At 40.2% G+C, this 13,397-nt stretch overlaps 1 protein-coding gene across 1 annotated transcript in view; it reads left to right on the plus strand.

Moving 5' to 3' along the window:
• kifap3a (kinesin-associated protein 3a) overlaps nt 1-13,397 on the plus strand; it is a 21,366-nt gene continuing 7,969 nt past the window's right edge. The window contains 19 exon segments of the mRNA XM_079474614.1: nt 1-180; nt 477-608; nt 745-890; nt 983-1,041; nt 1,171-1,312; nt 2,308-2,407; nt 2,780-2,918; nt 3,088-3,187; nt 3,594-3,772; nt 5,028-5,190; nt 7,886-7,986; nt 9,082-9,190; nt 9,268-9,380; nt 9,489-9,654; nt 9,738-9,863; nt 11,539-11,637; nt 11,750-11,835; nt 12,766-12,952; nt 13,101-13,194. Coding sequence (XP_079330740.1) covers nt 149-180; nt 477-608; nt 745-890; nt 983-1,041; nt 1,171-1,312; nt 2,308-2,407; nt 2,780-2,918; nt 3,088-3,187; nt 3,594-3,772; nt 5,028-5,190; nt 7,886-7,986; nt 9,082-9,190; nt 9,268-9,380; nt 9,489-9,654; nt 9,738-9,863; nt 11,539-11,637; nt 11,750-11,835; nt 12,766-12,952; nt 13,101-13,194 — 2,273 coding nt within the window. The 5' untranslated portion in view covers nt 1-148.

Genomic DNA, 13,397 nt, shown 5'->3' on the forward strand with positions numbered 1-13,397 from the left:
ACGCGTCATAGCAAAGCAACAGCAACAGCAACAGCAACAAACGTCAGCGGCGTCCTGTTAGAAGAGAAACGATGAAGCTGTGCAGATATTAGAATACATTTAACAGAAATAACTGCAAGAATTAAACTACTTTAATAAAAGGGCAACGATGCAGGCGGAGGACGCCAGATATTTAAAACGGTAAGAATCCGTTCTGAGCTCTGTTGCACGAAAACAATAACAACAATTATAATCGATATTGTTCTTACCAGAGAACATCACAAATGCATGTTAACCCTTTCTGCGACGAAGATTTTTGCTATCTAACTGCGTTTTGTGCATTTAAACGTGTTCTTTTAAATGATGGCGTTTGTTTACATGTGCTGTATGTGCGTAACGCCAAATGTATATCGTCTTAATAGTTATAATACTCATAATAACTATATAAATAGTAATAATGAGCATGTTAAAATAATATGTGAATGGCTTGTGTTCAGACAATATAAGGGTCGCAGTGTAGATGTCCACCCGACAGAAAAAGCCCTGGTTGTCCACTATGAAGTGGAAGCCACAATACTGGGAGAAAATGGAGAACCAATGCTCGGAGAACGCAAGGAATGTCAGAAAATGTAGGATCTGTTACATTCGTCTTATAAACTGCAGTGTTTCATCATAAAGCTGTGTTAAAACAGTATTAAATTAGGAAAATTCACTTTGTTTATAAAGTTTTTGTGTCTTCTTTGATAAAAATCTATTTGTTTGCAGAATTCGTCTGAAAAGCTTGAACTTCAACACAGACGTTGCATCTTTAGCACGGAAGGTAGTGGAAGAATGCAGACTAATTTCCCCTTCTAGACTTCCTGAGGTGGAACAGTTATTGTTCTACCTGCAGAATCGCAAGAAACCTGCTGGTAAGAGATGTGCAGACAATGGTTTTGTTACAATCAAAACACAATGCTCTACGTAATACTTATCGTTTGCTTTGCCTTCTATTTTTATTTAGAAAATAAAGAGAAAAAGCAGGTCAAACCAAGAGATCTGAATCCCTTTGAAGGGATGGAGGTATACAGCCTGAGATTAATGTTTTAACTTACACACATTTATGTTTAGTGTATCTAAATGTAACATTTTGCGTAGATTGTGTTTCTATGTGAACTAATACCTTTGCTCTCATTGCTTCTGTGTCTTCAGTTGGATGAGGAGGCCAACATTAATAGCATAGATGAATATCTAGAGCTTCTGTATGAGGATATCCCTGAGAAGATCAGAGGAGCTACTCTCATCCTCCACTTAGCCCGCAACCCTGACAACCTAGAGGAGTTGCTGCAGAACGGTGCGATGTGACCCTGGGGTCTGGGGTTAGAATATGTGTTATAGACACTGAAAGTAGGGATGTAACAATATTATCGATATTGTGTTATCGCAAAATTGTCTCAACATTATCGTGGTCACATGACTGTATGAAAAAATTGGTTTTCCGGGCCTAACATAGAGTATGTTAGAAAAAAGTATTAATGTTACCGTTGATGCTATTTTTTTATTTTATAAAAGGGATTTTTAGGTCATTTAAACCATCTCATACTATAACTTATACCCCTAAGCAACAGTTATGATTAGAGGAGAAAGAAAAGAGGATGCTTATGGTACGTTCCGAATAATTATAGTACCAGGGACTAAATACCGAGGTATTATCACACAGTGAAATTTTTATATTGTTACATCCCTATGTGATAGCATTTTAGGGTTTACCTAAAATTTTAAACCACTTTTTCCGTGACATTTATTCAAACAGACGTTTGAGGGCTCACATAAGTTTTATATGCTTTATGAGCGCTTATTTCTTTAATGAAAAATGTTTACAAAGTGAAACGAATTGTGAATTAACGCATTAATATATGTTCACTGAATTTACAAAAACATATAAATAATCTATAACACATATTAGTTGTAAAATGGGGTATAAGGGATTTTTCATGCAGAAATAAGAAACGGCCCAGCAGGAATCATGACAGTGAAGCACACATGATCTTACAAACAGGAAGTCCCATTCTCATGCCACATGAGATCCGACCATCTCCTATTTCCTTTCATAAGTCCAATCTGTTCGACCCCTCCGCTGTATTTAACTCTAACCACATTTTTGTTTCTACAGCCCATGACTGTCTCAATTGTACCCACAATGCATTTCATTTTATGCAACTAATGTAAAGGATCAGTACATTCTAGCCATTTTCATGATCATTCACCTATTTCAAGCTGTTGTCGCTTTCACAACGTGAGTTTTTTTTCATGGTGGAAGCATTTAGTATTTTTTCTGTTTTCCCACAGAGACGGCTATCGGAGCGCTGGCTCGAGTCCTAAGGGAAGACTGGAAACAGAGCGTCGATTTGGCAACCACAATCATCTACGTCTTCTTCTGCTTCTCAAGGTGCAAGAGTCTAGCCAAGACTCACTATTTACGTTGTTTGATGGGTGTTGTATATATAGACACAACAATGGCGTTGTGCCATTTGGAGGCCATATTTTCTTTCTTGAGAATCATAATATCAAATGTACTCATATCATAACATGACATCAGCTGCTGTCAAATCTCATATGAGGATGTCTGAGACTAGGTAGATGTGAAAATGTGAGTCGTTCTTGTGTGTGATGGTTTGGATAACTAACGTTCATTATTGTCTCGGTGAGTGACCATGTTTGACATGAGTTGAGGTTTTGTTTTGGCACTGTTGAATTTGAAGCCCTTTTACGGTCCATGCGGTGCAGGTTTCAGTTAGACAAACAAGCTATTTATCTCCAGTTTCTCCCAGTTCCACGGCCTCATCACGCACTACAAGATCGGAGTGCTGTGCATGAACATAATTGAGCATGAGCTGAAGAGATATGACCTGTGGCAGGACGAACTGCAGAAGAAGAAGGCGGCTGATATCCTTTCAGTTTGTGTGTATGTTGGGGGAGGGTCATAGGTGAAAGTGGAACAGAATGTCAGAGAAAGGGCAAAGGTAGAGTTAAGCCAAAGGTCAGAGGGTGCAATGTTATGTTTTGATTAAAATTGTGCCCTTTGATTATTGCTCTGGACCTACGGTCATTGGTCCTTGACTTGTAGAACGGGACGATGACCAGGACAATCAGAACCTGAAGAAGGACTATGAGAAAGCTCTGAAGAAATACCACGGACTTCTGGCCAAACAGGAACAACTTTTGAGAGGTAGTGGACAATGCACACCATTACCCAGCTCTTAAAGGGATAGTTAACCCAGAAATAAAAATTATTTCATTATTTATTCGCCCTCATGTTGTTCAATGCCTGTATATGACTCTATCTTTTGTAGAGAAATGTCTTATTGGTCTTGTGTCCAAACAATGGTAGACAATGAGGACCAATTTTGTTTGGTTACCAATATTTGATTCCTGATAATAGAGATACATGTTTGAAATGACATAAGGGTGAAAAAATACATTTTTGGGTAAACTAAAGGTTGTTTTGCATCTTACAGACTGAAATTCACTTTAAAACCGTAATGCTATATGCCATATCCAATGCAGTCTTGTATCACTGGTTATGATTTGTGAGTAGTTTGAAGATAATATGCTGCATTCATTTCTGTCATCAGTGGCTCTGTACCTGCTACTAAATCTGTCCGAGGACACCCGCACAGAGCTGAAGATGAGGAACAAGAACATTGTCCATCTGCTTGTGAAAACATTGGATAGAGACGGTGAAGAACTTCTGGTGTTGGTCGTGTCCTTCCTCAAGAAACTCAGCATCTTCTTAGAGAATAAGAATGACATGGTGAGTAAAAAGAGTCACCTGAAGATAAAGATAATTTTATTATGTTAATTTTCTAAACATGTATAACCCGTTTTCTTCTGTGAAACACAAAAGAAGAACTTCAAAACTTTCCTGTAGCTCAGTGGTAAGAGCATTGCGTTAACAACGTAAGGTTGTGGGTTCGATATCAGGGGATTGCAGATACCTATGTATAAATGTATAGGATAGTGCAATGCAAGTCGCTTTGGATAAAACCGTCTGCCAAATGCATAAATGTAAATGTAAAACAATCAAAATATATTTTGTGTTCTGCAGAAAAAAGAAAGTCATACAGGTTTGGAATGACGAGAGGGTGACTGAATGATGACAGATTTTTTTTGGGGTGCTTAAAGTTGTAGACCATCAGGTTAGGTTGCCCCCATTTATACTCATTGCACTCTTTTTTCTTAAACTGCCACACCTGTTCCCAACTCACGGTTCACTCTGAGTTACTTCTATAATGTTCTGGGCTACCCCACGGCGGCAAACTTTATCCAACACGTTTGCAATTTGCATCCAATCACAAACCTTTAAAAGAGAGATCATGTTATTCGTATCTTTAATTGGGATTCAATAATCACTGTCTAATTTAGTTTTTTCTGAATTAAACGCATCCTATCACATTTATTCTATGGCAGATATCTTGCGTTCATAGTATGTAGCGAATATGTTATTTTACAACAAATGTGGCCCCATACAGTTAAATTAAGAGTCTTGATCTATTGGAGATGACGTTTGTGGAGTTGTTTTCTCACATATTCAGCAGTCTGAGTGTAAATATAAGAATATGGATGTAGGTAGTTATTAACACTGATGGCTTGAAAACTGGTTCCAGGTTGTGAACAGTGGTTTAATGGGGATCACATTTCTGCTGGGCTGTCTGTCTGTGGCTGTTTTTGACCACAGTTGAAGCAGGCAGATGTGTTAACAAGCAAAGCCACAGGCCCATAACTAACAGACCTAACTGGTTGACCTTAAATCAAGCTCTTACACCATCTCCATGTGCTATAAATTATAGCAGACTTTTTTTGTATTGCTTGATTGCTATTTATTGGGGTGTTGCTGGGCAGCCCCACCCATTCTGAAATCTCATTGATGCAAAATTCCACTCTGCATAACTGCATATTAAAGTCCATTTTAATTTCCTGATGACTTTAACCATAAAATATATTTTTATTGGCTGTGACTGTGAAGATTTGGCAAAGTTTATCCTTTGAATCCTTATTTTCTCTGATAGGCTGAGATAGACACAGTAGAGAAGCTGGCCAAACTGGTGCCCTGTGAACATGAGGATCTCCTGAACGTCACTCTGCGTCTCCTCCTCAATCTCTCCTTCGACATCAGCCTCCGTAGCAAGATGGTGCAGGTGGGCCTCCTGCCCAAACTCACCTCACTGCTCGGTAAGATTCTGGAAGAAGTTTGTGAAACAAGCTTGCCCACTATTTATGATACAACAGAATTGAAAAAATAGATATCGGTTCCAAACTGGTTTTCCAAACACTCCTGCCCCAAACTAAAACCAGTGGCTATTTGGTCTTGCCAGTGGCATAGAAATGCACCGCTAACTGCTGTTTCTTGAGTGGGAACCCCAAAGTTAATGTTGTGCTTGCCTCCAGTTGGGTCTGTGCTTTCTAATGTTTATGATTCAAAATTGCCTAGTTGACAGACAGAAGCCAAGTTACAACCATCAAGACAGCAGTGGAAGCTGTGGTACACTAGTTTACAGCATGTTGTTTAAGGATACAAGTTTCTCCAGCTAATTCGTGTAGCAGTTATAGTCTGGCTCCGTCCTGCCTTTCAAAGAGCACTTCCTGAGATGAAACAGCACACGATTGGTGCACGGATTATGCATATAGGAATGGTTGGCTTTGGCACCAGTGATACATCTTTTAAAGTGCCCCATGGGGGAGTTGTGTGTCCCACGCAATTAATGTAATATATTTGTTAAAAAAACACCCTCACCTCTAAAGTAAATATTGATCTTCCAGCATGAGGGAAGTCTACATTTCGTGGCTTGTGTAGATTTACTCTCCGTCCTAAAACTGCCCATTCTTTTTGAACAGCTTGCAGCGGCTGCCAGCAGCTAATGGTCCCCTGGTAGTGATATTATATAGTGTTTTTGTGTGTATTTTTGAAAAATGAGAGGATTTTATTTAGCGTGTACGAATGTCCACTCCTGTGCTATCAAAGAACAGAAGATGTCTCATGAATCCTCAGGGTGCACCACGTGTACGCATTTCTGCTCTGATCTTTTATGATTATTGTCTTTTAAATCAAAGAAGCCACTATGAGGGTCGTGACCTTGCAGATAAGATGAAAGTGGGGATTGGTATCCACTCCGCCCTTCTTCTTGAGTTATCACAGAGACAAAATGCAGAATTCGCTGATTCACGGCTGTAATATTTAATTGAAAAAAGTTAACCCAAAATAGTTTGTTTATAACTTTGGATTTAATTTGGCATTAGTATGCCCACAACTTTATTTAGCAGCTCTGTTTACTATTAAACATGTGCTCAATGTCGGATCAAACGGATACGGGCGTTGTAGTGGTCGACTGAAGCTGTCATGGTTTTTATGGTGGTTGGGTGGTTTAAATCTTACTAGGGTGTAATTGAAGTTTAGCTCTCCTGCTCTCTCACTAAACGCACCCTGAACAGGATAATGAATTTTTAATGGCCTTTTTTCTCCCAGGCTCCAGGGCTGTTTTGAATTTTTTTTTACTGGCCCTCCATCCTCATAAAGGATCCCCCGTTCTCCTCGCCCTGCGCGCGGGCCGAGGCGTTAACCCGAGGTGTGTGCGAGATTGCATTTGACCTCATAGTGCGTGCTGGGGCCCGTTTGTACGCTCGTGTGTGTCTTCGGCTAATGAGAAGCACATGTGTGGGCCAATCGTAGCGCTTGCAATGTCGAGCAGCTCGGCTTGAAGTTATTAATGGCAGTAAAATGTATGCTTCCTCCTTTTTTCCTCCAATTAAATGGAGAAGCCCTTCTCTTTTCAGGGTCTCTGAGAGCACATCTGGCTTCAATAGGCTGAGATAACCTCGCCTAAAGGGTCCGCAGCCGGCTCCGCAGCCGGCTCCGACCACCCCCTCCCCTCACTATCAAGGGTCCGGCGTCTGGTTAAGTCTCAGGTTTTGCAGGTCTAGGGTCTTTGTGAAGGGGACAGTGTGCTCTAGTGGTGCACTGCTCAGAAATACAGAACCGTTTTTTAAAGAATTATTTTATTCTTTTCTGCACCCCTATGCAGAATCATTCATATTTCTGTTTTTATGTCATATAAAATGATGCAACTGGACTGAAAATAATAAATGGAATTTACTGGCAAGTCAATAAATGGAACAGGCATGGAACGAAAAAAAAAAAGAGAACATTTCTGCAATGTTCCAAATAAATAAATATAAATCACTAATCAATTAATCAATATCGAATTATTGTAAGCATCCCTATACTAAAATCATTTATTTTGTTTGATACTAGGGCTGTCAAACAATTAATCGTGATTAATCAAATCCAGAATAAAAGTTTGTACTTACATTTTATATGTCTGCATACTGTGCATATTCATTTTGTATTCATAAACACGTATGCATATTTAGGAAATGTTTACATGTTATACAAATGTTTGTATGTGCATGTATGTGTATGTTTCTATAAATGCAAAATGAATATGCACAGTAAACAGACATATATTATGTAAACACAAATGTTTATTCTGAATGTGATTAATCGTTTGACAGACCTATTTTATATTCTTATTCATTTTGAGCCTATTTTTCGATATTACTCTTATCTTCTGTACCTGGGAAATGTTAAGTGAAAAAACCCCAGCTTCAAATGACCTTAAGCGCATTGTTAAAGAAAGTTAAATATGGGATAATGTGCCATCAGTTTGTCATTATCCGAAAATGATCTGAAGCGCAGCTGCAGCAATTGACCAATCACAATCAAGTATTCCAGAGCGGTGACATTAAAGAGAGTATGAAAATCAATGCATGACTTAAAATTATACCTCATATATTCCAACTAAAGGAGGTGTTTAAAAGCATTTGAACACTCTATCTGTCCATTCATTGGCCAGGTGTGTTTGTGTTTCAGGAGACGAAGCGCAGAGACAGATCGCCATGTGCATTCTGTACCACATCAGCATGGACGACCGTTTCAAGTCCATGTTTGCCTACACTGACTGCATTCCACAGGTGAGAGGTCAGCTTGGTTTAGAATGAGCTTATAGCAAGAGACGTGAGAGCGCTATAACTGAGATAACTCACTCTCTTTTACCCTCATTTGATGATTATTGATGATGTCAGTGTCATGAGTTTTACAACATACAAATGAGAGTGAAGTATTAGTAGTATCTGGAGTTAAAAATATGTATATCATTTATTGAAATACATTAGAGAGAAGCAGAATGAAGACGATAGACAATGTTAAGAGAAGAGGAAGTTGATGGGATTTGCGTAGACAAATTATGTGACTAGAGAGATGAAAACAGCGCCTGCCGGTTGGGGGTTCTTGTGGTTTTGGTTGGGCGACTGGATGCTGCATGTGAAAGCAGGTCAGGTGCCAGTAAGTCTAGCCAGCTTGATTTAGGCTGCAGGGCGCCTGCTATGTGATACTCAGTATGGGACTCGCTATGCTTTGCATACTCTCTAGCCGAGCTCTCTCTGCGGACCTCCTGCTTATCGTTAACGTCAGGGGGCGATGTTGACAACCTTTGACCACTTCAGTACAAGCCCCTTTTTAACATTTTCTTTTAGACCCCTACTGTACCCTCTCTAGCCTCAGGTAGCGGAGTCCGCCCTACGTTCCGCCTGGGGTGTGGTGACATCAGCTGAGCTAATGGAGAGTGACACGTGAGGCTTTCGTCTAAAGTAAGGATCCGTTGGAGAAAATCGGTAACCCCTGGACTTCTGGGAAAAGTACAAATTGGGCGCAGGAGTCAGAAAAGAATGTTCTGTCCTGCTTTTTTGAGAGGACAAAGGCGGGTTTGATTTAGGTTCTAGGCGGGTCAGGACTTTGTTGAGCTGGGTGTTTTGAGAAAGAGGGCCATGTCTTTTGAAGATTTTAAATGTGCATGAGGTAACTGGGCGGAGACCTGCTGCCTGTCTTGGTTTAAGGATTTTGGCCTTGCTACTTGGTCACAGGAACACAAGTATATCAGATTGCAAAACTATAATGATCTTTCTACCTTTAAAAGCATTTACGACATCATGATCAGATAAAAATTATTTAAACTTGTTTATATAACTTGTTTCCTCCTAAAATAAAATGTTATGCTGGATGATTGACAGGTCATGAAAATGTTGTTTGATTGTGGAGAGGAGAGGATTGATGCAGAACTCATTTCCTTCTGCATCAATCTGGCTGCCAACAAGAGGAACACCCAGATCATGTGTGAAGGTAAACACAAACATTCACAGACACTTACCAAGGATCGAATCAAGAATTTAACTTGTGGATATTTGTGTTTTGTCAAGGTAACGGTCTGAAAATGCTGATGAAGAGAGCACTGAAGCTCAAGGACCCTCTAATGATGAAGATGATCCGAAATATATCGCAGCATGATGGAGCGTCTAAGAATCTGTTCATTGTGAGAGTTAAAAACAAAAATCCACTCATTGGGGTTTATCGTCTGTTTACATTCATTGGGGGTTCATTGTTTGCTTACTTGTAACTGTTGTTGAATCGTATTTTTTAGGACTATGTTGGACACCTGGCTGCTCAGATCGGACAGAAGGAAGAGGAGGAGTTTGTGATTGAATGCTTGGGCACTCTTTCCAATCTTACAATTCCTGATCTGGACTGGGAACTGGTGCTCAAGGAGTATAACCTAGTGCCTTATCTTAAAGACCACCTCAAACCAGGTCCACAACTTTATCCTATGGAAACTCATAATGTGCAGTTTCATAAATATACAAACGTTTCATAATGCATCTCCTGTCTGTAGGCTGTGCGGAGGATGACCTAATCCTGGAGGTGGTCATTATGATCGGCACCGTCTCCATGGATGACTCCTGTGCAGTAATGTTGGCCAAATCAGGCATCATTCCAGCCTTAATAGAACTACTGAATGGTACGAAACATTCATTTTTGTTTCACATACGATTAGACATATGCCGGTGTTTGGTAATACACAGGTTTGGGGAGTAACTGATTACATGTAACAGGATTACAGTCATCAGGATACAAAGATTTGGTAACTGTAATCCGTTAAAATTACATGAAAAAAACGAAATAATCAGATTACAGTTGCAATTAGTAAGAAATTATTACTCTAAGGATTACGTTTACATTTATTCATTTGGCAGACGCTTTTATCCAAAGCGACTTACAAGTAGTTTTATACAGTGGCACATTACTGCAGAGCAATCAGGGGTAAGGTGCCTTGCTCAAGGGCCCTTCAGTCATGACCTGCTGGCACTGAGATTAGAACCAGCAACCTTCTGATCACAAGCCCATCGCTCTAACCACTAGGCCACAGCCTAAAGTAACTGTTTTAAAATCTGGAAGTGCTGAGCAATCAATTTCTATATACAATTTAATGTATTATTGCTATTCTCTTGCCGCTTCTCATCTTGTTTTTATCTACATAGCCATAAGGAGATGGATTTTATGATTCATGGTGTTAATTAACATTAATAATCATGATTACAATATCATAGTCTATAATCAACAATAATGATTTCATTTTAATCTCGCAGCTCTCTCTAATAATTCCCGTTTTTTATATCGATTTCATTTGAGTCTTTGAGCCACCTCAAGATAATCGTGATGCTGCTTTGCCTCTGTGTAAATGAATAGACTTTTTTATAATCATTTTGCCTTTCTGTTTTATTTAGATATGTGACCCTTAAATAATCTAAGAGCAATCGGTCAACATTACTTTTATATTGTAATACTTGGATTACGTTACTGGTTGCACTTTTTATTAAGTAATTTGTAGCTGTACCGGAATACATTTTTAAAGTAATCCTCCCAACCCTGGTAATACGGTAAACCACGGTTTGGAAAGTGCACGGTAGTATTATTGCGGGCACTTCAAATCACCGTGAAGAAGAGTCTGCCTTATCTTTCCCCTTGTCCGCCTATGTGCAATTCACATTTATCGTCTAAAACCGCACGGAAAGCGCGTGACCCGCGGTGCGAGCAAAAAGTTTAAATAATGCGTGTAAATTGCGTCATACACACGCGCGCGCGCGCCCCCCGCGCACTCGGTTGTAAACAAACAGTCTCAAGGAAGAATGGCGTCAGGCGGAGCGTTTCCATATTAAAGTAAGTTTTCTCTGTATCACTTTAGTCATTACACGCCACTTCTCATATTTACGTGTTTCTGAATGACACCTAGAAACAAATTGCTGAACTCGAATGCCAAAACTGCATGGATTATTGCCTTTTGCATTCCTCGCAAAGAGTTAACTAGAGGCCAGCCAGCTACGCTAAAGTTAGAGTCTCGTAATATAACAAATACAATTCCGTATAAGATAACAGTATGTTTTGTAGTTAATAGTGGCAGAACAATTGTTTTGATTTTAAGCTGGAGATGAAACGCAGAACAATCGTATTTTGCCAGAGAGTGCTGCTTTTACATGTCTATAGAGCTAACGTTTGCTATCCTACTGCTTGCTGTCTGGAAATGATAAATGCTACCATGATAAAAGCTTAATCAGTTACCGCAACATAAAAATGTACTACCGGCACAAGCCTACATCCAAGAGAAACATTGGTAATCTTTCTTCCACCTCCCTCAGCCCAGCAAGAGGACGACGAGTTCGTCTGTCAGATTGTGTACGTCTTCTATCAGATGGTTTTTCACCAGGCCACTCGAGATGTGATTATAAAAGAAACACGTATCCTTTGCTTTGCTGTTCTTCAACAGCATGCAGTGGCAATGCTCCATGATGCGATTCATTCTGTACTGAGGTTTGTCTGTTCGTTTTTTCCTTTGACTCTGACCTACAGAGGCTCCAGCGTACCTCATTGACCTGATGCACGACAAGAACGCTGAAATCCGCAAAGTGTGCGATAACACTTTGGACATTATCGCTGTGAGTATGAAAAATGGAAGTGTGTGGTTTGTAAGTCAGGTGTAGTTGAGGGAAGGACTATTAGGTGACCCCCATCGAAATCGTACTGTTGTTGAAGCAGTTCGGTCAAATGTGATCTGTCGCAGGCCTCAGATTAATGCAATTGGTTCTGGTCTTGAGGCCAAGGGAAGCGTTACGTACATGTGGTAGGACAGGGCTGTTAAAGCAGAGCACCAGATCAAAGAGAGAGAGAGAGAGAGAGAGGTGACGTCTGCTTGCTGTCATGTAGGAGAGACACAGATCTACACACATAGAAATGTTCTTTATCTTTTAATTTGAATACAAAATCTGTTTTGCAGTGAGATATTTTTACTCGTATTCCTTGTCTTGATTTAATCCTGTAGCACTTTTGCGGTTTTCAACCTAGACAGGAGAAGTCATTCATAATACATTTTATGTTAAAGGTTAAATGATTTTGTAAGATTTGTTTATAAAACAGTCAAACTTGCTCCTTATCCAAACGTTTAGACGTGTCACAGGTTCATGCACTTGATTAATCGGCCAGAGTATCAGACCCGGTTCTCTGATTGGGCGCTGGAGTTCTGCAGTGTGCCATCTTTAATGTTCAGCGGTGCAGTTTGTGCCTTTGCTAAATGTGTCACTGTACTCGCGGGTGAGGTTGGCTTCTGCGACAAAAAGGCCTGTTTGAGACCAGGTTGCTATCAAAGCCCCAGGCCATCCGTCCCGTATGGGGATGATTGATTGGAGAGTCAGGGCACTTTTTCCCTCTACCTCAATGAAGGTTTATTAAACACAGTCCCTGTAGAGAACAGATAAACAGCTACTGTGTTACCCGTGTGCCAAGCAACACAGCAAACCCGATTCTTCTCAGTTCTCAGTTGAGCCTCTCTGTGTGCTGTGTTTATACTCCGATTTCTCTGCCGGGAATAGGAATATGATGTGGAGTGGGGCAAAAAGATTCAGAGCGAGAAGTTTCGCTGGCATAACTCTCAGTGGCTGGAGATGGTGGAGAACCGGGAGATGGATGAGGCAGAACCGTTTATGTACGGAGATGATGGAGAACCTTTCCTCCAAAATGGGGACATTCTGGAACGGCCAGACCTCTTCTACAGCGCAGGTTATAATTCCTAGAAATGGCCTTTATAAATTGTCATGAATGAAACTGTTTTATCATATAAAAGATCAAATTGTGATTTAACTCTGTCATTTCACTTTGACTGTTATAGCTTTGCTCTGATAAATCACATTTTATGTGATCTCTGCAGATGGAATAATCCCAGTAGATGGTGCCATTAGTCCAGAGTTCTTCACAGACTATCAGAACGGAGACCTGTTAGGACCACAGGGGTTCCACAGCAGGTACATTTAAATATGACTAATCAGTCATGCCGGCTACAGCGGAGCGGTCGGTTTTGTTATTATTGTATCACACACACACACATCCGTGTCTGCTAGTTTTGTTGCTTTAAGCAGGGCAGGGCTCAAATGTGTGAAGGAGTCCTCCAGCATCCCAGCAGGCCGCAGCGCTCCTCCAACAGTAATACCCCTTTAGCTTTGAAAGT

The sequence above is a fragment of the Barbatula barbatula genome, assembly GCF_947034865.1.
Source record: "Barbatula barbatula genome assembly, chromosome: 15".
In the NCBI taxonomy this organism is placed as follows: Eukaryota; Metazoa; Chordata; class Actinopteri; order Cypriniformes; family Nemacheilidae; genus Barbatula; species Barbatula barbatula.